The sequence below is a fragment of the Dermochelys coriacea genome, chromosome 2, assembly GCF_009764565.3.
Source record: "Dermochelys coriacea isolate rDerCor1 chromosome 2, rDerCor1.pri.v4, whole genome shotgun sequence".
Classification (NCBI taxonomy): Eukaryota; Metazoa; Chordata; order Testudines; family Dermochelyidae; genus Dermochelys; species Dermochelys coriacea.
This window is the reverse complement of record NC_050069.1, coordinates 181710410-181735412: the sequence shown is the minus strand read 5'-3', so window position 1 is coordinate 181735412 and position 25003 is coordinate 181710410. Positions and strand designations below refer to the sequence as shown.

Genomic DNA, 25003 nt, shown 5'->3' with positions numbered 1-25003 from the left:
GCTTAAGCTTCAAACAGAAACTTACTTAAGCCACAGCTTTCATTTTAAAGTCCAGTTAGTTTATCACGTATACCTTGTAGGTCAGATGTTCTACAAAATTTGCCAGCATATAAATAACTTTTAGTACCCTGTAAAACGTGATTGTTCTAGCCTTACACATGAAAAAGTGTAAGTCCATGTTCAGTTTCTCGTGTCAAAGCTTTGATGTGTCAACATTTTATTGACTTTATTAACCCTTCCCCATTCCCCAAACGTCTCCCAAGACCACTGTTCCCTCTAAGCTGTGCGCACGCACACAGACCCTAAACCCTGCACATACGGTGAAACACCATGCGCACAAAAATTTGCACAGAAGCACAATAATTTTCACGGAAGAAATTTTTTGCGCACAAGGCCTGTCAAAAATTAGAGGGAACATTGCCCAAGACTAACCTTATCAATCTCATGGAAGTATAATCTTTTCTAACTATTTAGAGAAGTTACAATTCTCCATTTGATGCGCCCATCCATAGATAATGGTGCAGAAGTACATTCCTAAGCATCTGAAATGAATTTTTCCAAAACTTACCCAGATAACTGTTAAAGAGGCAGCATAATATGATGTCAACAACATTGAGTTGCCAAACATCAAAATGAAACACAGTGCAAGAGATGTCTGAAATAAGAAAATACAAAAATCTCAGAATATCTAAACCATCGAGTAATTCTCTCAAACACAACATATAGTATAAATAAAATAATTAATAACTGACAGCAATACCATGGTTTTCTTTAAATATATCAATATCTACATACTATGCAGCAACTCTCTAAGCTAGAGACCCAGCTTACAGAACTGTATTGAGACAGGTTAGTAATAAAGATTTTAAATGATGGCAATGTAGCAAATGTGAACTATGATGATGCAAGTAACTTGTAATAAAATATTTAACAGACTATATTTCAACCCCTATTATATTCTTTTTTCATTTTTTTAAAAGCTATTTCTGATGTTTTATTCATTCTTTCAAGTTATTTTACTAGGTCACTTACATATGCTGATAGTCAGAGACTCTCAGAATCCCGTGGACAAAAGTAGTAAAGAAATTTTGAGGAGGAAAAAAAAAAAAAAAAAAAAAAAAAAAAGGAGAGGTTACTCACCTTGTCCAATAACTGGAGTTCTTTGTGATGTGTGTTCCTTTCGGTACTCCACTTCAGATGCGCATGCACCCTGTATCTTTGATCAGAGATTTTTAGTAGCAGTGCCTGTTTGGCCTGCACATGTGCACTCAACATGCTTATGCCCCAAAGAGAGGCTGTATAGAACCGTACAAGTGACCCACCTTCAGTTCCTTCTCTACTGCAAAGTCCCACATAGGGAACTCCAAAGCAAAGGGGAAGGAGGGCAGGTAGTGGAGCACCCAAAGGGAGACATCTTGAACTCCACTTTCTGCATAAAGTGAGTAACTGCTCTTTCCTTGAGTTGTGTCCCTGTGGGTGCTCCACTTCAAAGTGACTCCTTAGGTCAAGGAGACGGGAGGTTTAGAACAGAGACCAGCGCTGAAGAGAGAACTGCATAGTCTACTGCAGCATCTGATCTAGCAGCATGAACCAAAGCATAACGGCTGGAAAAAGTATGCACTGAACTCCATGTTGCAGCTTTGCAGATCTCTCAGCAACTGGAACATTCTTGAGCAGGGCTACATACAGACTGCAATCAAATAGAACATGCAGTCACTTGCAGGGGAGTTTGAGCATCAACCAAATCATTACATACAATAATACATCCAGAGAGTCTCTTTGGGAGACAATATATTCCCCAAACCTATCCTCAATAGAAACAAAAGGTCATGGGGACTTTTGGATGTTCTGGTTCTGTTCAAGTAAAAGGCCAATGCCCTCTCAACATCTAGCATATGGAAAATAGCTTCCTGCGTAGAATAACGTACCTTAGGAAAGAAAACTGGAAAGTGAACAGTCTGGTTAATATGAAACAGAAGCCATCTTAGGTAAAAATTTTGCAGGGGGTTGTAATGATACATTCTCCTTGGAGAACAGAGTCAATGGAGGACCTTCCATTAGAGCCCCAATCTCTCCCACCCTTTGTGCAGAAATGAAGGTCACCAAAAAGACTTGTCTTCATGGACAAATGTAACAGAGCATTTAGCTAGTGGTTCAAAAAGCTGTTTCATGGGATGGTTAAAAACAAGGTTGAAATCCCAAAGCAGAGTAGGATCACTAATCTGCAGGAAAAGGTTTGTAAGACTTTAAGAACCTCATTGTGGTCAGATGTGTGAAAATTGAGAAACCACCTAAACGTGTGTGGAAAGCTGTTATTAATGCTAAGTGAACCTTGATGGAATTCAGAGACGTAATGTTTTCAATTCCAATAGGTAATCCAAGATTGTGGAAAGAGATGACTGGACAGGCGAAAGGTAACAGAGGTTACACCAAAGATGACATCATCTTCATTTCTGGAAGTAAGTGTGTCTTTAGATTTCTCCCTGCTATTTAATAGCACATGTTGTACTCCCAGTGAACAGGATGCCTCTAATCCTGAGAGCCATTGAGGAGCCATGCTTTGCATTGCAGAATGTTCAGATTGAGGTAAAGTGTTTGATCCACATCCTGAGACATCGATGGGAGAATTGATGGGGAGTTGCCACAGAGGGCAGAAGGTGAGTCTGACGAAGTAAGGATACAAAACTTGTCTTGGCCAAGTTGATATAATCGAAATGACCCTGGCTTGGTTGTGCTTGATCTTGTTGAGAACCTTTAAAAGCAATGGAATTGGTGGAGACCCATAGAGAAAGACCATTTGTCCATGTAATGAGAAAATCCTCAATCTCTAGGAGATGCCTGAGACCTCCTCTGGAACAGAATTTTCTGCACTCCATGTTGCCTGCAGTGGCAAAAGATTTCAAAGCTAGGACTATTTTGTTGGAGACTTGAGAGTCCAATTTTCATTAGCAATTTAGGGAAAAATTCCTCACTGACAGGAATGACTCCTCGAAAGGAGAGGCACCTTTTAAAACCCATGTAGCCCAGCATCCTATATTAAAAAAAAAAAAATTGGACTCCTCAGAACCAGAAAAAGAAATTTTTTTGGAGGGGAGAAAGAAAATGAGAACAACAGTTCCAATAACTATAAACTACTAAACTACTTACTATAATAACTCTAAAGAGAAAATAAGAACACACTAAATTCCAATTCTGGCCAAAGGCAGCTGAGAAGGAACCAAGCATGCTGGAACAATTTTTATAGCGGGGGTGCTGCTGACGGAAACCATGTATTTGGTGTTTATTACTACTTCAAGCAGGGAGTGTAGCAGTACCCCTAATTCCAGCACCACGAGAAGGAACTGAAGGCTGTTTGCCCACACAGCCCTACACAGCCTGGGTATGGGGAAGGAGTATGTGTAGGGTGCATGAGCAGGCCGGACAGGCAACATTACCAAAAATCTCTGATCAAAGGCACAGGGTGCATGTGCACCTGAACTGAAGCACCCAGAGGGACACTACTCAAACAACTTAATATTTCTGCCATACAGAAAGCTGTAAATTTCAATTAAACACCACTATAAAAACTGATAAACCAAAAATTTGATGTAGCACTTTAGTCATAGGCATACTTAACTATATCATAGTTTTCTCCACTATTTTTTTTTGTATACAGTTGTAGCTGCCAACTATGCTGTTCTGGCAAGAATTACTCTGGATTTTACAAAAATGTATGGATTCACAGGACCAGCCAATGTTTCAGAAGCTGATATTGAATAGGCCGGGGATGTGCTTCCAAAATCCATTAGAAGGTATAAGGACAAAAGCCATGAGGAGACTACTCCTTAAGAATCAGTTGAACCCACTGTGAGAGACCATAATCAGCAAGGGAAGAATCTGTAGGAATAAATTAAAATCCACTGGATGGCATAACAAAGTAAACCATTAAATCCATAGAAGGGATGGGGAGGCACTATAACACATTGGAATGGGGAGAAGTGGAGGATGGAGACTGAGAATCAATTGGTGGGAAGAGAGAAAAGAATTCAAGAGAAGGACAGAAAGAACGAATGGGGGAAAGATAATCATAAGCCTATATTAAGTTGTTTCTTCTAGTAGGTGTGCTATAGATCTTTGGATTCTCAATAATCTCCTCCTAACCAGTATATTGTTCAACAATGTATAATAGGGCATTTCTTAAGTCTTAATGACTGCACCACATGTAAAGCGGGGCAAACATTGTCTGGGCTTGCCGAGGGAGGGCAGCTGTGCTTTATGGCTGGGGGGGTGGTCAGAGACTGCTACAAAGGTGCAGCTTTGCAGCACTGACTCATCCCCCAGGAATGTGAGGTCTGACGGCCATAAAGGTGCAAGCTCTGGCGTGGGAAGCCCCTTTTTCCCCCCATGCAGCAGGCAAGGCAGTACCCACCCTCCATCCCCTAGTGGAGGCAAATATCAAGTCGGGTTAGGACCTGCTGTGGGCATTGTGCTAGTCGCTCCTTTTTAAGGAGGGCTGGGAAGAAATTTTTCCTGCACCACCAGATTGGCTTCGGTTGAGTGAGGTTTTTTTGCCTTCCCCATAGTGGGTGTCAGGGATGACCTTTTCTGATAAGAAGAAAAGGTGGTAGGCTATATATCGCAACTTATTTTGTAAGTGTGCGGTGGATGTCCAGTGCGGGTACTCCATAGGGAAGGCATCCAGTGACCAAATAAATGGCCTGGTAAAGGACTCATAATGAGGTGCTGGGTAAAGGAACAGAATGGGGGAGAAGGTTTGGGGACTCCTATGATTGGTACAACAGGAAGCCAACCCCCCACTTCCCTGGTCTCATAGCTACCTTAACCCTCCTATAAGTGGGGAGGATAGTAAGGTCCAAACCATGGGTTGGCTGGAGGGACCTGGATGGAAAATGAAGTGGGGCTGGAGAAAGCCCCAGATAATGATTTGAACAAACATGAATTTGCCTGCACTGTACACTTTATCTGACTGGTAGTCCCAGGCCTCTATATAATAAAGTTGTAGACTGATTAAAATCCATATCAAGTATCTCCTGTCCTTCTTTTGGTATGCCCAGACAATGAAGTGTATTACAGCAATTTGACTCTTCAGGAAGATCCTGAACACCACGGAAAAATCCAGAAAATAATGTGGTAGCAGATGTTTCTCAAAATACACAAATACAGAAACCTGTAAATGTATGACCAATATCCATGGGTGCCAGGTTTGTATAATTTTTGGTGGTGCCCAGAACAGGTCCAAGCAGAGCCATCCTGTTCATAGGACAGACCGGGGCAACCACCCCAGGCTCCATGCTTTGGGGAGCCCTGCGCTTCAGGCAGATGCAGGGTCCAGGGAGGTGCACCCCTGCAGGGAGGGGGACAGCGTGTCTCCATGCCCTGCACGCACCTGGAAGTGCCACCCCCGCCAATGGGAGCTGCGGGGACGATGCTGGGAGCAGGGGCAGCACGCAGAGCCTCCCCAACACCATCACCAGGGGCCACAGAGACGTGCCAGCAGCTAGGTACTTCCGGGAGCAGTGTGGGGCCAAGGCATGCAGGCAGCCTGCCTGAGCTTGCTATGCTACCAGACTTCTAGTGGCCCAGAGATCGCGATCAACTGGTAGAGGCTTCAGGATCGACCAGACGATCGCAATCGGCAGGTTGGTGACCACTGAATTGTATATAATTATGGATATATTTTTGCAGAGCCCCCCTTAGTCAGAAGCCCTGGGATGCAGCCCCTAAAGCCCCGCTTTAATCTGGCCCTGTTCATGACTTGTTCCAATTAACATCTTTGAACTGGCCATGATATTGTAGCAGAAGTGAAATTAGCTTTTTCATTAAAGGGAAAACAAATCTGTGCATTGTTAATGATTTAGGATATTAAAATACTTGGTTTACATTTACATATTTGTCTAAATCATAAAAAGATTTATTTATTAGCAAGACATCTGTAAAATATCTACTTCTACGACAGATTAAAATGTTGGTCTACCAAGTTTGACAGTATTCTTTTAAAACCAGTACATTTTTCTTTTTTTTCCCCCAATACACAATTAGTAAAGGCAGAAAATACTCAGTGTTCTATTTTAAAATGTCATTTTAGTGCATCTCAAGGTCTATGTATGGACAGGTTCTGTTCCTTTTTTCCCTTCACTTAGTCTTACTTACAGTAAGTCTTTATACTCACTACACAACTAATCAAAATATCTAAAACTAGCTTCTCTTGACTAGCTGATTTGACTAGATTAGTTTTTTTAAAAGGAAGTATTACCATATGTACACAAAGTATCTTCTGTAACTTGAGAAAGTCAATGTAACCAACAACATACACAGCAAACAACGAGGCTATCTGGAATTAAAAAGAGAAGATTAAACTAATTGAAAAGTATACATTCATACAGCATAAATACATTATTCAGCATCTATAGCTCCTTTTAATGGCTAAAGGCTTATGAATTTTTGCAATGGCTTATTTTGAAAGAAGGTGGGGCTGTGTATAACAACCAAAGAATACAAAATATAAAGCATTTCAAGAATAAGATTTAAAATGTTGCTTTACTAATTTTAATGACCCCCACTTGTATTAATAATTTGCTCTTGGATAGCACCTCCCGTTTTCAGATAAAAAAGCATTTGTTATTATTAGTCTTAACTGTGTAAAAATCAGGAAATATTATCTCCACTTTACTGATGAGGAAAATGAGGCATAGAAATTAAGTGACTGCCCAAAGTCACGCATGAAATTTATGGTGATGCTAGGAACCAAATTCAGCTCTCCAAAGTTCCAGTCCACTGTCTTAACCAGGAGAGCACCCCTGTTGTCTCTGCCTTGATTTTCTGAAAAATGAGGGTCATGTTATCAAACATTTTTAAAATAAACATTTTCCTGTAGTTTACATTTTTGGTGGCCACCTGCAACTAATTTTCTTTTTTGTGGTTATGAGACCCATCCACCCCTGCCCAGACTGTTTTGTTCAAAAGCAACACCTGCTACTTCAAAATACAGCAACCCAAAGTAGATAGAAGAGAAGAAGAGAAGCTCCTGTATTCCAGGCACCTTGGGCTGACAAGCAGAGGAGAGAGAGAAGGGCATCCTTGCTCCTCAAAAATACAAGAAAAGCTGAGGACACAAATACTTGTGTGGAAGAGCCTCAGGGATAATTCTGCCAATTACTTCTCCATATTATCCTCTTAACCAGTTATTCATTCATTTCCCAGCTTTTAAGTTAAGAGTCATAGGTGTTTTGCACCCTAGCTCAGGATATCAGATGCTTAGGAAGGTATGAGTGCTTTTTCTATGCCTCTCGTTCTGCACCCTTTCAGGGTGATATTTAAAGCAGCAGCTTGTTTTCTGCAGACCCAAATAGGGAGCAAGACTTCTGTTTCCAAAAGGGACAATTATCTGAAGAGTCCAGAATGCATTAAAAGTCACACGTAGTTTAAAACAAAAAACCTAACATGGATTAGCAATTAATTCACCATGTCCCCATTTTTTATTTATTTAAGAATGAGGTCAGTGATTGCAGCAACCCTTTGAATCAGGTAATCAGAGCTTTTGCGCTTAGAAGAGTAATTTTTCAGTGGGGAAGCTAGATATGACGACCAATGTTTTGTGTTGTGAAATCAAAGCCCTTACTTTTCCTAAACAGAGGTAAGTGCTTATCTACCTCTTATTGACTGAAAAATTCTTAAAAGCCCCTGATTACAGAACTTGCTTTTAAAATTTGTGCCAATTAGCACTTCTGGGCTTACATTTTTCTCTAATTCAAATGCATAAAGATGAGTATGTGCTGCCTAGAGATTATTTAACAGACTCTTTTAAACTACATTATATGCTCCTGGGGGAATTCTGTGCCACTGCATATGTGCAGAATTCATTCCCCCCCCCCCCAGATTTCTTTGCTTCCCCACAGAAAATGATGGGAAGGCAAAGGGAAGCCACAAGAGCAGTCACATGTCAGCATGGTTTCCAGAACCTGGAGCAGCTGGCAGAGAGGTAAATCTCCAAGGGGGTCGGGGTTGGGACGCCCCTGGGCATAGTTTGTGGGGCATAGCCCCTCAGAGGCAAGGCATGGGGGTATGCGGGGTCACATGCCACTGCTCCCCCCATTTCTGTGAGCACAGAGCTGTCCGGATGAAGGAGGGTTTTGCTACGGCTAGCTGACTCTGCAGCTGGATGCCATCTTCTGAGTTATAGTGCTGGTCAGGCTCCCTGTCTGTGTGTTGGAAGCCATCCTGTTTTCTGTACAATGGTGAGTGCCCGCAGTGGGGCAGGGAAAGAGAGGTGGGTTGGGGCAGGAAAAATGGGAGAAGGGGGGGTGGGAAGAGGCAGTGGGGAAGGAAGGGGGATAGAGTGGGGGGGTGTGGGGAGAGGGAGAGCCCGGCATGCAGTATTCCCTCAGCAGCAGCACTGGAGCTCCCCCATTAAGCAGACTCATCAAACCCCCACCCCATTGAGCCCCACCCCTTCTGTACCTGGATCACCCTGATGAGCCTTGCACACCTGGACTCCCACCCCAATGAGGCCCGCTTCCCCCTGAACCTGGACCCTCTCACTGAGCCCCCCACACTGAAACCACCCCTGCCAAGCACAATCCTGCCATACCCAGACCACCCCTGCTGAGCCCCAACCACCTTCCCCTGGATCCCCTGCAGAGTCCCATTTCCCCTGCACCCAACCCCACCTTACCCCACCCCACCCCGCAAACAAGCTCCTGGGCATCCAGATCCCCCATTGAGCCATCCACACCCAGATTGCCCCACACAGAACTCTCGCCCCACCACACTTGTATCCTGGCAGGCTGAGCCTGCCTGCCCACCCATCCCTGGAGTACCTGGTATAGAGGGGCAAGACAGCCCTTGAGCTGTGTCAGGTGCATCCTCACCACCGAGTCCCTTTCCTGGGGGGAGGATGGGAGAGCTCCAGGGTGATCTCCCACTTCTGTGCATCCAGTGGCCTGTGCTCCCACTGCCATGTTGGAGCTTCCACATTTATTTATTGACAAATAAAACTTGCAGAGTTTTAAAATATAGTTCACAGAATTTTTCTTTTTTGGCACAGAATTCCCTCAGGAGTACTTAAATTTGTTAGTCTCTAAGGTGCTACAAGTACTCCTTTTCTTTTTGCGAATACAGACTAACACGGCTGCTACTCTGAAACCAATTAAATCAGATGAGCTCTTTGCTGCTCTCAGATAGTAGTTACTGTACCTGGTAGCAGTAGATACACCAAAAGTCAACACTATCCATGTAAAATTAATGCTGGAATATATGTTAAACATAAAAAAATGTCCCAAGACATTTTAAAATAATTCCCTATTTGTATTAGTCACCTTAGTTTATTAAAATATTTTTTTAATTTTAATAAGTTGATTGTACTCAGATATTTTTATTTTTACTTTTTAGACTTCAAACAATTTGGGCAGTGAAACTAAACATGTTAATTTCACTTTCTGGTTCTAACGATGGAGCGTTTTTTCTTAATATATGCATTTCTTGGACTAAAAGGCAAATTACTTAAATTTCCATGCCTACAAAATTTTTGTAACTGAAATATTTGATTTAGTATCACAAAAATATTTGTTTTCATGTATGGTTTTGCAAAACTACATTTGGACTATTTCTATTTCGCTGGAGGCAGAGAAATCTGGGAAGGGTTCAAAAGGGGCAGACCTTTGCTCTAATAAGGACAAACATTCTGATATACTTTCAATCGCCTTAGAGAGAAAACCCCACAGTCAAGATTGTGGGACAAGAAGGAGACAATTTTGAAATAACTTTGGAGATGTTAAGACAGCAGTGAATGTGATGGTGCAATATGAACCTGGGAGCAAGAGAAGTCTGGCTGCTGAATTCTGGACTCTATTTAGAGAACAGATATTAAGAATGAACATAAAATCTAATTTTGGTTATTGTGCTACAGAATGACAATGGTTGCCAAAAAACATCAGAAATCCTATGAATTCACTTGACTGTACAAAGCAGTCAATTTATCTAAATAAGGTAAAGATTCTACCTGAATCTAAGTTTTGTAATGAACTACACACTTGTGTAAACATACTATGTATAGTGTTCCACTATAAAGCTTGAACATATTATTCTGAAGCTACATACACACTAAGCTATCGTCCGGTGTACAGGACCAGAGGTGTGTTTAATACATTGATATTCAATAAAAATGGTCTTACTTGTGTCAGAAGGACAAACTGAGCAAACTGCCAAGGAAGCATGAAAAAGACATTAGAAACGCACAGTGCAATCAAGCTTCCTCTATTAATATTCGGAGTCCTTGGGAAAAAAAAGAAATAGAACAGATACCAGTAAGTTAAACAATAATAGGCCTTTGCATTTCGTCCAAAAGAGCAGAAGAGAATAGTATCAAAAAATTAAAAATTGCCTTGTCGATTTATATTGCATGTCCAGTTACAACTGTGAACAGTCTAAGTAACTTTTGTATCAATTCCATAAGAATATAGAATAAGAATAATTAAAATAATTAATTCTGACCCTTGTTATTTCATAACTCACCTTTTGAAATAAAAGTAGAAGTTGAAGTAAACAAAAAATGTGCTGAGTGGCCCTACTAAGTAAGTCATGATTCATCTCAACATTCATCTCAAAATTGCAGTATTTCATTTAGAATTCCTTTCAGGCTTTATGAAGCATTCCAAATCTTCAGATTTCTCTAAAGATGCCCAAATTGCCTCATTCTCATTGAGAACATGACAGCCAGAATGATGCACTACTCAAGTGACACAGGCAAATATTTTGTGCAATATTTCTAGTACCATATTATAAACACAGGGGATATCAATGGTATTTGAGGACAAGAGTTCAGAATTTGACCTCACCATATATAATTATTTAATCTCCACTTGTCTACCTACCTATGGGGGAGTGAAAATATGGCAATTATTTGGGAGCATATAGGGCTCTGTACTCAAGGGTCACTGGCATCACAAAAAGGCATGTCTATGAGAAAAGGAGTAGAAACTTTCTTGCCAATTTGTAACAGTCTGGGAAAACAGAGGCAGCCACCTATGAGGTTCAAGAACTTCCAAGAAGAAAACTGTTTCCATGGGATATAATGCTAAAAAGAGAAGAATGCCCAGCTCATTCAGACTAAACGGTTCCATCTGCTAGAAGACAGCAAAGAAACTAGATAACTCAGCTGCAGCCAGACTTTATATTGGGGTCTAATGTCACAACATTTTTTAATTTCATCTATTAGGAGGATTATAGTTATAATCACTTGTGTGAATTGACCCACATGTCCTTCCTTGGAAGTTTTTGAGCCTCTTGGATAGTTGCCCATTTTCCCAAACTGCTGCAAGTCAGCAGGAAAGTTTTCTACTCCTTCTCCGACAGACATGCCCCTTTGTGATGCCAGTGACGCCTGAGAGCAGAGCCCTGTAGCCCACAAATGGCTGCCATGCTTCCACTCCTTCACAAGATGACAACTGGGGACAAAATTATATATGAGGCTATGAGGCAGGTGAGGCAATAACTGTATCTAGTTGAAGCATTCTAATACTCTCACCTGAATTTGCACTGACCCATGGTGTCCTCTGATTCCATTTTTCAGTTACCTCAGTCATCAAATAAATATTTCATAATGAAAAAGTGTCAAAGTTTCAAAATGCCCCCATGGATTTCTGTCTGAGTGACAGGGACCACCAATTAAAGTTTCATGGAAGAGTCATCTTCTGGCCATATTTCATCTGTTGTGGAGAACTGGAACCTTGCCACTAGCTGGAAGGACGGTATTGTGATCTCACTTTATAAGGAAAAGGGACTGAGCAATGAACGTAAGAGCTATAGGCCAATCACTTTATCGTCCAGGTCAGGGAAGGTGTTTGCAAATGTTCTGCAGGCACGTTTGAAGCCCTTGGTCTGTGTTGCCCCCAACAGTCAGGCTTTACGAGGAACAGTTCCACACTAGATGCCACCAGCCCTCCGCTCGTAGTCAGAGATACACTACGAGTTCAAAAACGCCTGCACGTAGCGTATGTCAAACTTACGGCTGCATTTGATTCAGTTGACCGAGTAGCACTATAGAAGGCCTTAAAGGGCGTAGGTGTCACAACCACTCTGCTGGACTTGATTAGAGAGCTGCATAATGGAACCACTGCCCACGTACATCTGGGGAATCGGATGTCAGCACCTTTTAAATCAATATCTGGTGTCATGGAAGGCTGTGTCTTGGCCCCTGCACTCTTTTGTTGGGCAATGGATTTCATAATGAAGCCTCCTTTGGACTATAGAATAAGCAAGTATCAGGAATAAAATCCCTTCCTCCATTATATTGAGGGGGCACTTCCTTTATGGCCCCTGACTGCACCAGAGTCTGCACTTCCTGAATTAGTATAACCTTGTGAGAGTGGTCTATGAAAAGGGTCAGGGAAGGAGGCAGGAGGAATGGAGGAATATTCATGAATTGCAGGGTATATCCCAGTTCCAGCATGCTTAGGGTATCTGATGTAATGTGGGTCCAGGCATTTAGGAAGTGGGACAACCTGTTGCCAAAGGGAGAGAAGATCTCTGGGAGTGGTTTGCTGCCTTAGACCAAAGAATGAAAAAGACTGCTTGGAAGTTTAAAGTTGTCTCAAGGTCGCAGAAGTTGAAGGAGGTGAAGACAGGGATCTCTTCTTTTGAGACCTAGAATGTCTTCTAGAGCTTTTGGGCTGTCTCACTGGGTAGTATGGTTACCTCTGCTGGGCCTGAGGCCAAAACTGCTTCTTTATTATAGCAGGGGTATAAATACCCATTGATTTCAGGGTTATCCTGGAATCTTTTAGTGTTCAGAGCTTCCTCTGTTTTTCCCCAAAACAAATATGAACCTTCAGAGGGTGTGGGACTTCAGCTGGTATGCTCGATACCTGCAGCCATGAAACAGGGTGCAAAGTGATAGACTCAGCGACTCGTGACAGCTGTTTCCTTCACCACAGCCCCCGAAGCGGAGGGGGCAAACAACCCTCACTATAAAAACCTTAAATTTCTTGTTCACTTTATCCACTTGTTCTGAAATTTAGGTCTCTAAAGCACAAAGGGGAAGTGGGAGGCATTCAGACTGTTATGACTACTGATGGGTGAAGAAGGCGGGGGGCAGGGCAGCTTCCACCCCCACCACCATCACTACCCCTTTATGCTCTGGGCAATTAGAAAAAGCACACGGACGGCTCATGAGCCCCCACAAAGGGTATTGCTATGGGAAAAAGTTATCCAACTCTGGTGCACTGGTGCCCACACATCTCATGTGGAATGACAAGGGCAATCACTGAAAGAATCATACATATGATTTCTTGTTTGTACAGTAAGGCTGTGTCTAAACTAGGAGTTTATTTCATTGCCAATGTTGCTAACACCAATGTAGCTCCACCAGCCCAGTGTTAAAAATGTTGTGATAATGGGAGCCTGGTCTACACCAGTAGTATCACTATTGCTACCAGTGGTAGAGACCCATTAGTATTAGCAATAACGGATAATGTCTGAGGGGGAAAAAAAAACTAGTATGTACAAGACTATAGCCTCTAAATGAATGCACTGTCTCAGGGATTCTGTTTTTTAACTCTTCACTCTTAATAACCACACATAAATTGGAAGCTACCTGAGAACAACGAGGAGTCCAGTGGCACCTTAAAGACTAACAGATTTATTTGGGCATAAGCTTTTGTGGGTAAAAAAACCCCACTTCAGATGAATGGAGTCAAAATTACAGATACAGGCATAAATATATATTGGCACATGAAGAGAAGGGAGTTACAAGTGGAGAACCAGTGTTGAAGGCCAATGCAGGGCTAGTCTACACTGGCAGCACTTTAACATGCCTTGTGTGGTCATGGCGCAGCACTGGGAGAGAGCTCTCCCAGCGCTCTTAAAAAACCCAAAACAAAAACAAAAAAAAACCACACAACACACACACGAGGTGTGGCTCCCAGCACTGGTGCACTGTCTACAATGGCACTTTGCAGCGCTGCAACTTGCTGCGCTCAGGGGAGTGTTTTTTCACACCTCTCAGCGAGAAAGTTTCAGCGCTGTAAATTGCCAATGTAGACAAGCCCTTAGTCAGGATGGATGTAGTCCACTCCCAATAATTGATGAGGAGGTGTCAATACGAAGACAGGGAAAATTGCTTTTGTAGAGAGCCAACCACTCCCAGTCCGTATTCAAGCCCAAATTGATGGTGTTAAGTTTACCAATGAATTGTAGCTCAGCAGTTTCTCTTTGAAATCTGGTTTTGAAGGGTTTTTTTTTTGTTGAAGTATGGCTACTTTTAAATCTGTTATTGAGTGTCTAGGGAGATTGAAGTGTCCTCCTACTGGCTTGTGTATGTTACCATTCCTGATGTCTGATTTGTGTCCATTTATCCTTTTACGTAGAGACTGTCCGATTTGGACAATGTACATGGCAAAGGGGCATTGCCGGCACATGATGTCAGATCACATTAGTAGATGTACAAATGAATGAGCCTCTGATGGCGTGGCTGGTGTGGTGGGGTCCTCCTCATCAATTATTGGGAGTTGACTACATCCACCCTGACTAAATTGGCCTTCAACATTGGTTCTCCAAGGTAATTCCCTTCTCTTCATGTGCCAATACATATTTATGCCTGTAATTTTCACTCCATGCATCTGAAGTGGTTTTTTTTAACCCATAAAATCTTATGCCCAAATAAATCTGTTAGTCTTTAAGGTGCCACCGGACTCCTCATTGTTTTTGTAGATACAGACTAACATGGCTACCCCTCTGATACTTGGTACCTGAGAATGTAGGTCAAAAGCAACATCTGAAGCACAAGGAATGGGTATGAGAAACTTTCACGGAGGGGTGGAGTCCACATCACACGTGTGCACTGAAAATAAAAATTAAATTAGTTCATAGTATGTTCTTCTACATTTTCATTTTTCCCCACAAAGCAATGCATTTATGATTTTAAATGATCAACTACAGAAACTGAAATAGTACAAAAACAAACTAGATGAAGACTCAGTCATAAGTTAATAAAATAGTGTGTCACAGACAAGACACAAGAGATGGAAGGAAGGAGCATGCACGCTTGAGTGAAGATGCAGCTTCAAGTCTCTAACGGTTGGGGGCAGGGATTTGGGGGGTTTAAACCACTACTACTGGCTCCTTCTCTTGACATGAGAGAACTAAAGCAAGAATATCTTACTCTTCCAAAAACAAAAATCTGACAGTTTGGGAGCAGTTTTGTCCACCAAGAACAAAGATGCCAAAGTAGCACAGGTTCTCCTCACCTCCACTTCTTTACGGCCATATCTTGCAATCCCTTATTTACAAAAACCGTCTTTGCTGAAATCAATGAATTATGCATGTGAATAAGGACTACTCAAACAGCAAGACTGTGACTAGCTAATGCAGCTACACATAAGAGTACACATAAGGGGAGCAGGGTGAGAGGGATAAGCCAACACACCTGTGTGCCTTCGTTAGGTCTCCCACACTGCGGTTTAAGCATGGAGAGAAGAAAGCAAAGACTGTGCACCCAACAGCTGTGTGGAATGTACAGAAACTTAGCTCTGTTCACCAACACACAAGCCAGTAACACTGAGCAGCTGAAACTAAGTATACCTGTTACATGGCTGCTGTAAATTACTCCCCCACATCGCTGAGCAAGTGATGAGAAGGCAAACCAATTGTGATTGAACCACAATTTCTTCCCAGAATGCTTTTGGGGTAGCAAAGCATGCAGCTGTGCCACCGCATATGGGCTAGGTTGAGCCTTTAGACTCAGTCCTACACAAGGATTTAAAGAAATGAGATCCTTGATTTTCAAAATTCAATTCACCCAGGAGTTAACTAAAACTTTATATAACTTGAATATTTCTTTACAGCATTTTTCCATTTCAAATTAATGTTATTGTGCAATTATACACAAGAGGCTTCACGTTACTTCAACTTTTGAAGGATGTTCCTTCCTATACATTAGCAATTTAACTGTGTGAGAAAATTTTGTTTGAAAAGAACCTGCTGTAAGATGTACTACAAATTCAATACAGTATCTAAATATAAAACCTTTTAATAACATGAAATATACAAGCAGAGCTAGAAGAAAGCCGTCTGTTGGTAATTAAACCTATCAGGTTTGTATTTTCCCATCCAACATTTTTAAAAGGAATCTTGAACAGACAAACATTTCTCCTTTGTATGCATTTACTGTGGCAATGGAAGGGGAATGACTTTGCTGGACTTTTACTAGTACCGAGACTTTTACTGAGGAACTGCTGGTAGCAATCAAAGGGTTTCTATGGACTTTTATGCTCACGTTAACTTACGTATCAGCAATATTTTCTCTCTACCCCCATCTATGTCTGTCTTGATTAATAACTGATTAGACAGCGTATGGTAGTATTTAATCTGCAGCACGAGTATGCGTATCGCAACCAACAAGGGCCTAAGCTCCCGCCTAAATTTGACATATTTTCCAATCATACTTAAGAGGCCAATTAGTGCTGTATATGCTGTGCTCCCACACAGCAGCAATTCCCAATATCAGAGAAAATGGTGAAACAGAGCACGAGCCCAAAGGCAGCTCAAACTTGGCAGAATGTGGAGGAACAAATTTAAGTTGTTAGATGTCCCCTGCTAACACGCAAGACAGGAAGACACAGAGTTCAAGGGACAGATGCTGTACAAAGGAGGCAGGAGAGAGGTAGAGAGTTTAAATAGAGGAAGTGGTTTAATCAAGGGAAGAAAACAAAACCCAGATTTAAGGAATGAAAATTATGAAATATTAAAAACATCAGCTGAAAAAAGGAAGCACACAGATGGAGTGATAGGAACAAGCTGTAGAAAACGGAGGCAAAACTAGAAAATAAACAGTTTATTGAAAAGAAGATATGAAGAAAAGAAAAACATTTTAAAGTGAAGTACTCAGCATAGTGACTAAACACAACACTGTGCTGCTTCATGTTTGTCCTTAATTTCCAAAACAAAATGTATTCAATTGACAGATTTATTTTTTTCTCGCCCTTTTATTTATTTTAACTGTCAGCCATGCAAACAACTCCTGATCAGGGTCAGCCTGGATTTTCTCTTACTCTTGCATCAAAGTAATAAAAGGATCTTTAGAGCAAATTATTTTCCCAGTTTACAACTGTTCATCCAGATTACCTTCAAATTAAACCCTCAGTAATATCTGTATAACCCCATTAGTCTTTAAATGATTTTTAACTGGTGTAATCTACTGGAACTTAGTAAACAATTCTTTTAAGAATTAGCAAGCAGGAACTGAATCACGCTCACGCTCAGCTGTATTGGCTCTGCAGCACAAACATGTAATGCTTATTTTTTGGTGAAGTAAGTAGATATTATGTTAAAAGCACAAATACTGTTAAGTGCTTTCATTTTTTAAATTATTTTTCAGAGTACAGCCACACGTAAAATGTACCTAACCTGCAAGATATAGAAAGGAAAAAGGAAAAAAATTGTAAAAGCAAAAAGTGATACATAGGATGAGCAACCAAAAAAAGGGAGCATTTACCTTATTGCTATATTGACTTTACCATGAGTTGTGCCATTTTCCTATGCTTGAAATGTAATATCGCTGTAAGGTAAATGTTTCTTTTTCAAGATAGCCCAAAGCAGCACATTAATATTTTATTTCATGCCAAAAGTTATTTGATATAACACGCAGACACCACACACACAGACACACACGTGACTCCTTTAGCATTTTGTTGAAGCTATAACAGTGTTAATCTGTGGTCAAGGACAGTGATGCCCACAACTGTATGCACGTTACATATGGTGCATACCATTGGCAGGGCACCCAGGGCTCAGGCTGCTGGGACGTGCGGCTGGGCAAGGTACCAGTGGGGAGCCCTGGCACCAAAGCCAGGCCCACTGCAGTAGCAAGAAGGAGCAGTGTTGGCTGTTTCACTGCCCACTCAGATTTGGCCCTGCAACCCCTGTCATGACAGGGAGGCAGATGATCGGACCAATACTGAATGAGTAGCATTGCAATCTGGTGTATGGGGGTCACAGTGCCACTGAGGTTTGACCCGGGTCTCCTCTATCATGATAGATGGGCCTCAGGGCCAAAACTGAGTGGGCGATGGAGCAACCACCACTGCTCCTCCTCACCACAGCCATGGGGCTGGCTCCTGCATCAGGGCTCCCCTGCCAGGGGTCTGCTTAGCCTTGTCCCGCTTCCAGCAGCTGTGTCCCCGCTTTTCTGCCTGCAGGACTCACTAGTGACAGCCTCAAGATCTGCTAGTACAGGGAGAGGTGATGAGTGCCCATACAGGAAAGCTGGCCAGGAGAAGAGTAGTGGGGAGGCCTGGATGGGGCAGACACAAAGGGGTTTGGTTTTATGAACTATGTGAAAAATGTGTGCACCTCTGAAGAAGGAACTAATTGGAAAAGTCAAAGGACAATGGTTAACTTGCATGGTGGGGTGCAGCACATTTATACCTGTCTGCTACCCTTAGGAATCAGACATTTTTAGAAATTGAGAAGTTGTGCCTGTCCCACACAAGTGAGAATCCTGCACAAATGGTATCTTCAGAGAATAATTATTTTTGAACTTCCATTTGAAATATATTGTATTAGCCATTTAGCTTCTCAGGTTTTTAATTAATCTTAAAAACAAGACTGTTTCAATAAGATCTGACATCCATCATCAAGAAGCTCTAATGCAATTAAATGTAGTTGAACATATTCAAAGACTTTTACCAAGCTCAGCTGAGCAAACTGGAAAAGGCAAAACTAGTTTCAACTCAGGATGGAGCCATATGGCAACTAGATTCAATCTAAACAAGACACAATGGTAAGTCAGGCAAAAAACGATTACTAACCTTCTGTACCTGCTGTTCTTCAAGATGTGTTGCACATCTTGAAGTCATATCTGGCCAGCAGGCCTCCTGGTTTGCAATCCTAGACCTGCAACACTTTCAGTAGAATAAACCTTTCTTACCGAATAAATCCAATTTCTTGGGGTCCTTTGCTTTTGGTGTTGTACCTTGATGACCCTACCTTTCTTTTCCATTGGCAGCGGGTACCACCAAGGAGCCGGGTACGGAGGGGGGAAGATGAGTGCACAAGAACTCATAGCTATGGGCAGGCACAAATATTTCTGTTCAGCTCTTTTTAATGTGCGGGGAAGGGAAGCAGGAGTCTGCCACAGGGCTTTAACAGGGTCCAAAATGGCCTCATTAAGAGGCAGGACTACTTTTGATGGGCCTGCCACCACTAAAATGTCAACCAGATTATGGGAGGACTCCTTCACTACCTCTTGGTGAGCCCTATAGTCATCCTGGGGAGGTGACATGCCCGCTCCTGACACAGCCTCACAGGGGAGGAGGAGGCCAGCACCAGCTGAGGATACTCTTCCTCCCTTTCCACATTGGAGGGTCCTGCAGAACCAGTTCCTGGAACTCAGCACTGGGTTCGGTATCCAAGTCTGGATTGGGTGTTGCCTGATGGGGACATAGTGCTCTTCTTTTGGAGGCCACCAAATAGCAGGATCTTGAATACGATCCCGTAATTGAAGGAAAACCCCAAAGGTTCAAATATATACTCAGTGCCAAATCTGACTTCCTCAGTTTGGAGGAAGGTCTCAACACTGCCTCTATGAGTAAAAACTTCACCCTGGCCTCCTGGTCCTTCTTTGTGTGAGACAAAGTCCCTGCAGATCTGGCAGTAGTGTAAGCCTCTCCTCAGCACTTCAGGCAAGTAGCGTACGAGTCACTTGGAGATATAGCATTGTTGCAGGAAGCACAGGGCTTGAAGCCCAGCGACCAGACATGCCTCGGCACCAGGTAACAGACCAAACTCTGCTAACTAAATGAGATACACAAACTACACTAAACTGACTAAAAACTGACTGTTTACAACTATATACAATTATAGGAAAAGGAAGACCACTGAGAAAGCTTGCCGAAGCAAGAATAGTCCCAGCGATTGTCATGGGCAGTAAGAAGGATCTGAGGGGGCGCAAGATCAGCTGGGCGCTTTACACCTGCACTATGTGCACACGGCACCAAAGGACACTTGAGCTGCCGCGATGGGTACTACTGAGGGAAAAATCTCTGGTGACTGTGCTCAGGGCGCGCACACACCTACAGCGGTATGCATACGTGCAATCACTCAAAGAAGAACACACATTTCTAAGTAAAAAACCAGAAACACAGCCAAAGGGCATTTAAAATCATTTATTCTTTCAAAACACAAGAGAGATGACAATAGCAGTAGAAAAAAAATCAGATGTTTATTTTCTAAAGGAATAAAGCTTTTTTCAAAAGCTTAGCATTATTTTTCTGCATAGACTTAGACAGTTTCTAAATGATGTGTAGCCTGATAAAGACTATAGTAGACTAAACATCAGTATACTGACAGAAAATACAGTTCAACTGGGGCTATCTGAACCTGAATTATCTGTTATGTATTCATTATCTACCCTTCCTGACTTTCAAAAACTAAAATGATATTGTAATCTATATAAAACTTGCTCCATTTGTGTTTCTTAAGAAAGATATATTGTGTTTTGTAAAACTATGATGGATTGTTAGAGGAGGTATCTGAAAAGATACTGATGAGCAACAGTGGTGGCTGTCAAACTCACTCTCATTGTGTCAATGATAGTGTGATTTTTAGAGGTTTGTACATGCACCTCAAGATTGAAAGGTGCAGTTTTATAAATTGGAGAAATAAATATTCTAGACATCAGAATGAACACATTTATTTGTGAAATGTCTACTGGCCAGAGGGGTCAAAGCCACATTTCCAAGGTATTAAGGTACCTAAAGATGCAGGTTCCTAGTGAAATTTTCAAAAGCACCTATGCTGGTGAGGCATCTCACCTACTCGCATGCTTTTGAAAATTCTACCAGGTGCCTACCTGCATCTTTAGGCACCTAAATACCTTTGAAAATGTGGTCTAAATGCCTTATAGAATAATACAACCATATGAATATACATCAAACAACTATGTTTGGCACAAGAAAGTTAATGCAACATTAGGGACACATTTTAATAGCGCCAGTGATGGTATTCAAAGCTACAGTTTTCATTTTTACAGCAACAATAACTATGCAAACAGTTTGAAATCCTGGCCCCTGAGAAGTCAATGGCAATTTTTCCACTGACTTCACTGGCGCTAGGAATTTCACATAGTATTGTCTTCTGAATACAGAGTTATGCATAATATACACAGTGTATATACAGTAACCAATTTACTTCTTGGGTGGAGATGGAAATCAGTTTTTAATTTCCTGATTTTTGTGCAATTAAAATCTCAACCTGACACATACATCAGGCTAAGTTTCTCCACAACCCACTTCCAATACCATCTCCTTTATATTTAAGGGGGAGAAAAGCGAAGCCAGAAGAATATTATTCAAATAAAAACCACCAACTACACTGATGGAAAGCTCTCATAATTGTATTCAAATAAACTTGGATTATATTATTAGGCAATAAGAATGCTGCTCATCTAAATTCAGTTTAAGGGCATTAGTAGAACAAAACCAACCAAGAATGCTAAGCCAACCTAAGAAAACAAGAAATGACTAAATAGTATTCATGTTTCTAGGTTCCAACATTTCTTATATGTTCTACCTTCCCTCATTAAAAAAAAGTTATCTGAAAGATAAATGACATCAATGCACAATATTAGTTACTGAGATTGATGTTTCATTATGAAGGAGTTTAAAGTAGGGGATTTCTGTTAAGAGTTCATCCACACGTAGGTATACAGGAAATGAAAACTGAAATTCAGTGAAAAAAAGCTGTTTCTATAATGGCATATTAAATACCACAAAAAGTTTACATTCACAGGTACTTTCAAAAAATACTACATATTTTTCTTTTCAATAATATTTTCTTACCTTTAAGCATATGAGATGTAAACTACAGGCATTCTCTATTTTTAAGAGAAAAATCACACCTGATTTAGTCTAAAACAATAAAAAAATTTTGAAGTCTAAAAGACCTACCTCCCCATGATTGAAAAAGTAGCATGATACCGTAACTAGACCTCCTAGACGGCTCCCACTGTGAAAAGAAAAATGAAAAGTGAGTGCAACAGAATTTCATAATATTCAAGTAATATCTTCTGAAACCCAAATTCACAAGATTTGTCCACACCCCAGAATATTTAATCTTTCACTTTTGAACAGACATTGTGACAGACATTTTTATTTGTTTATTTATTTTGAGGGGAGGAGATAGAAGAGAGAATTACAATGTAAACCAGTTAAGACTCTCGATAGGCAATATTAGGCAAACCAATATTAGTTTTAGAACAGTTCACCCTTCTTCTGCACCCTTGTATTGCACGTTTTTCCTGCAGAACTCCTCTGAATTTTCCTTACCTTTAATATATATCCAGTGGAATAATCTGGTTACCTAGGTCTGCTGAAGGCTTCCCTCTTAGACCAACATTTTTAGAGGCAGCAACTAATTACGTGTTCCTCATTTTCTGAGTGCCCAAAACTCGATACATCCAGAGCCTGATTTTCAGAACTGCTGGGCATTTGCAACTTCAGCTGATGTCAATAGGAGCTGCAGATTCTCAGCACCTCTGGAAAAAAAAAATCAGGTCCTAGGTATCTCAGTTTGGGCACCCAAAAAATGGGCACTCGAAGTTGGACACTTTTGCAAATTTTGGTCTGAATCTGTGCCTTGTGATGAATTGGGGCTCTCTCTGTACAACTTATAAATTCTGGTTGATATTGTGAAGTTCTATTACAAAAAAACTTATGTATTATTAGTACCTATATGCATGTAGATCTACCATTGCTGACAGGTCCTGCAGCAGGTACACACAAGACAGATTCCATGAGGAGTGCTTAGGACTCGATGACTAAGGCTGAGAGTCATTCACAGAAGTCATGGATTCTGTGGCTTTCCTGGACCTCCATGACTTCTGCAGCAACTGGTGTGACTGACTAGCCACTACTGGGGCAATCTCAGGCCACCCTTCCCTCCCCTCCCCACCCACTCCCCAGCACAGGCCGCCCTCCTGCCCTGGAGCATCTGCAGTGTCCCTGGGCCACCCTTAAGCACCCACGGTGCCCCTAGGCTGCCCCCTGTCCCCGATGACCTGCAGCACCCCCTCTCCAGAGCACCCAAGATTTAGTCAGGGGTATATAGTACAAGTCATGGACAGGTCACAGGGTGGATTTTTTGTTTATTGCCCATGACCTGTTCATGACTTTTACTACATATACCCATGACTAAATCTTAGCCTTATCAATGACCCTATTCAGGTGCAAACACCTGGGACAATGGGCAAGTTGCACCCTTAGAAAAAAACATGTTAGCTGACTCTCAGAAGGGAGAGGGGAAGGGAGAAGCAGTGTAAACTTACCAGGAGTAGAACAGGCCAGATGACCAGGAAGGGTTTAAACATACACACACAGGAACAAAAAGAGTGTGACAGGAAGAGGAAGCCTGGGGAATAAGGACGGTTGCACAAGCTGGGTATACAAGAGAAATGCAGGCTGTTGCATATGGATAGTCTGTGGAGGGGGCTTCTAGAAAGCCTGCTGCCTTCTGGACCCACATGGTTCCCCAAGGGCTCACAAAGGAAGGGAGAGCTAGTGAGGAATATTGTGGTTTCAGATGTTTATTATTTTGTATGATCTGTATTCTCTGGTGCTTTACATGATTAAGTAAAGAGCATAAATGAGTTACACTGTACAGTGTGTGTGTGTGTGTGTGTGTGTGTTCACTGTTTCACAACTGCTGCACGTTCCTGAGAGTTAAAATGTAACTAGAAGATTCACATCTTTTGGGTGGAGTCCTTGGAGAAGGGTATGTTTAAGTAACTGGGTTATCTCAGGGGCCAGCATTCATCCTGGGGGTCTAGGGCAGATGAGCTGAGATGCTCCCTTTCCATGAAAGCATAGCAGACTGAGCCCATGCCCAGGAAATGTGCCAGAGGAGCCAAAGGAGTCCTGCAGCCTACTGAGACTGAGGGAAGCCTGAAACACCAGTTAAGAATCCAGAGCAGCAGAGGCTTGGATTTCACTCACAACAGCCCTCATGAGTGGCACTTGCTAGGACATGACATGCCTCATTTCTCCATTTGTAAAGTGAAAGATAATATTTCCCTACTTCAGAGGTATTAAGATGATAAATTCATTAATGTGTGGGAGGCACTCAGTGGCCATGCTAATGGGCACCACAGAAAAGTTCATGAAAAAAATCAATGTCATATTCATTGCAGCATTTGGATGGTGTGAAATAAAGAAGGCATGGGATCCACACACTGATATTGAGGATAAAGATAAATCGTTAACAGCTGCCTCCTTTGCTGAGCATAGTACATCCTGTGCCTTGAAAGAGATAGGGGTGTAATTAGATTGTCATAACGAACAAGGGGCAGAATTAAGATTGCACTGACTACATGAAAACTGATATTTTCTAACTTTTGAGTGCTTGACTTTGCAGCCTTCCCATCTTCTTTCACATTTTTTCTAAATGGAATATACTACACAAAGAGCTCCATGGGAGTGGAGTCATGTGAAAACCATCAGCCTATAAGCTAAATTACACCTTTCCTCAGCAATGACAGATTGTAGGAAAACCTAACTGAAAACCTGTACAGTAACTCCTCACTTAACGTCATCCCAGTTAATATTGTTTAGTTGTTACGTTGCTGATCAATTAGAGAACATGCTCCTTTAAAGTTGTGCAATGCTCCCTTATAACGTTGTTTAGCAGCCACATGCTTTGTCCAATGCTTGCAGAAAGAGCAGCCCGGTGGAGCTAGCTGGTGGGGGCTTGGAACCAGAGAGGACCGGCAGTCCCACATCAGCTCCCCTAAGTTCCCTGTGTGGCAGCTGCCCAGCAGGCTACCAACTGCCCGGCAGTTCAGCTGTCCCATCCCCCACTGCCATCTACTGCTCCTGTACTCTGCCTTGGAGCTGCTCCCAGGAGCCTCCAGCTTGTTGTGCAGAGGGGGATGATAAGAGGGGTGCTATTGGCAGGGTGTCCACCTGCCCCTATACCCCATCTCCACAGAGCAGGGGTGGCGGGGGGAAATTCGACAGGG

The 25003-nt window shown here is 41.9% G+C and overlaps 1 protein-coding gene across 3 annotated transcripts in view; it reads right to left on the bottom strand.

Moving 5' to 3' along the window:
• DPY19L1 (dpy-19 like C-mannosyltransferase 1) overlaps positions 1-25003 on the bottom strand; it is a 99442-nt gene that overhangs the window by 42395 nt on the left and 32044 nt on the right. For 2 of the 3 annotated variants that reach the window (XM_043508751.1, XM_038390117.2), the window contains exons 8-12: positions 21939-21996; positions 14742-14833; positions 10170-10269; positions 6254-6331; positions 569-655 (exon numbers count right to left, since the gene is read on the bottom strand). In XM_043508751.1, coding sequence (XP_043364686.1) covers positions 569-655; positions 6254-6331; positions 10170-10269; positions 14742-14833; positions 21939-21996 — 415 coding nt within the window. The remainder of the gene's footprint in view (positions 1-568; positions 656-6253; positions 6332-10169; positions 10270-14741; positions 14834-21938; positions 21997-25003) is intronic. The other variant, XM_043508750.1, reaches the window with a different exon arrangement.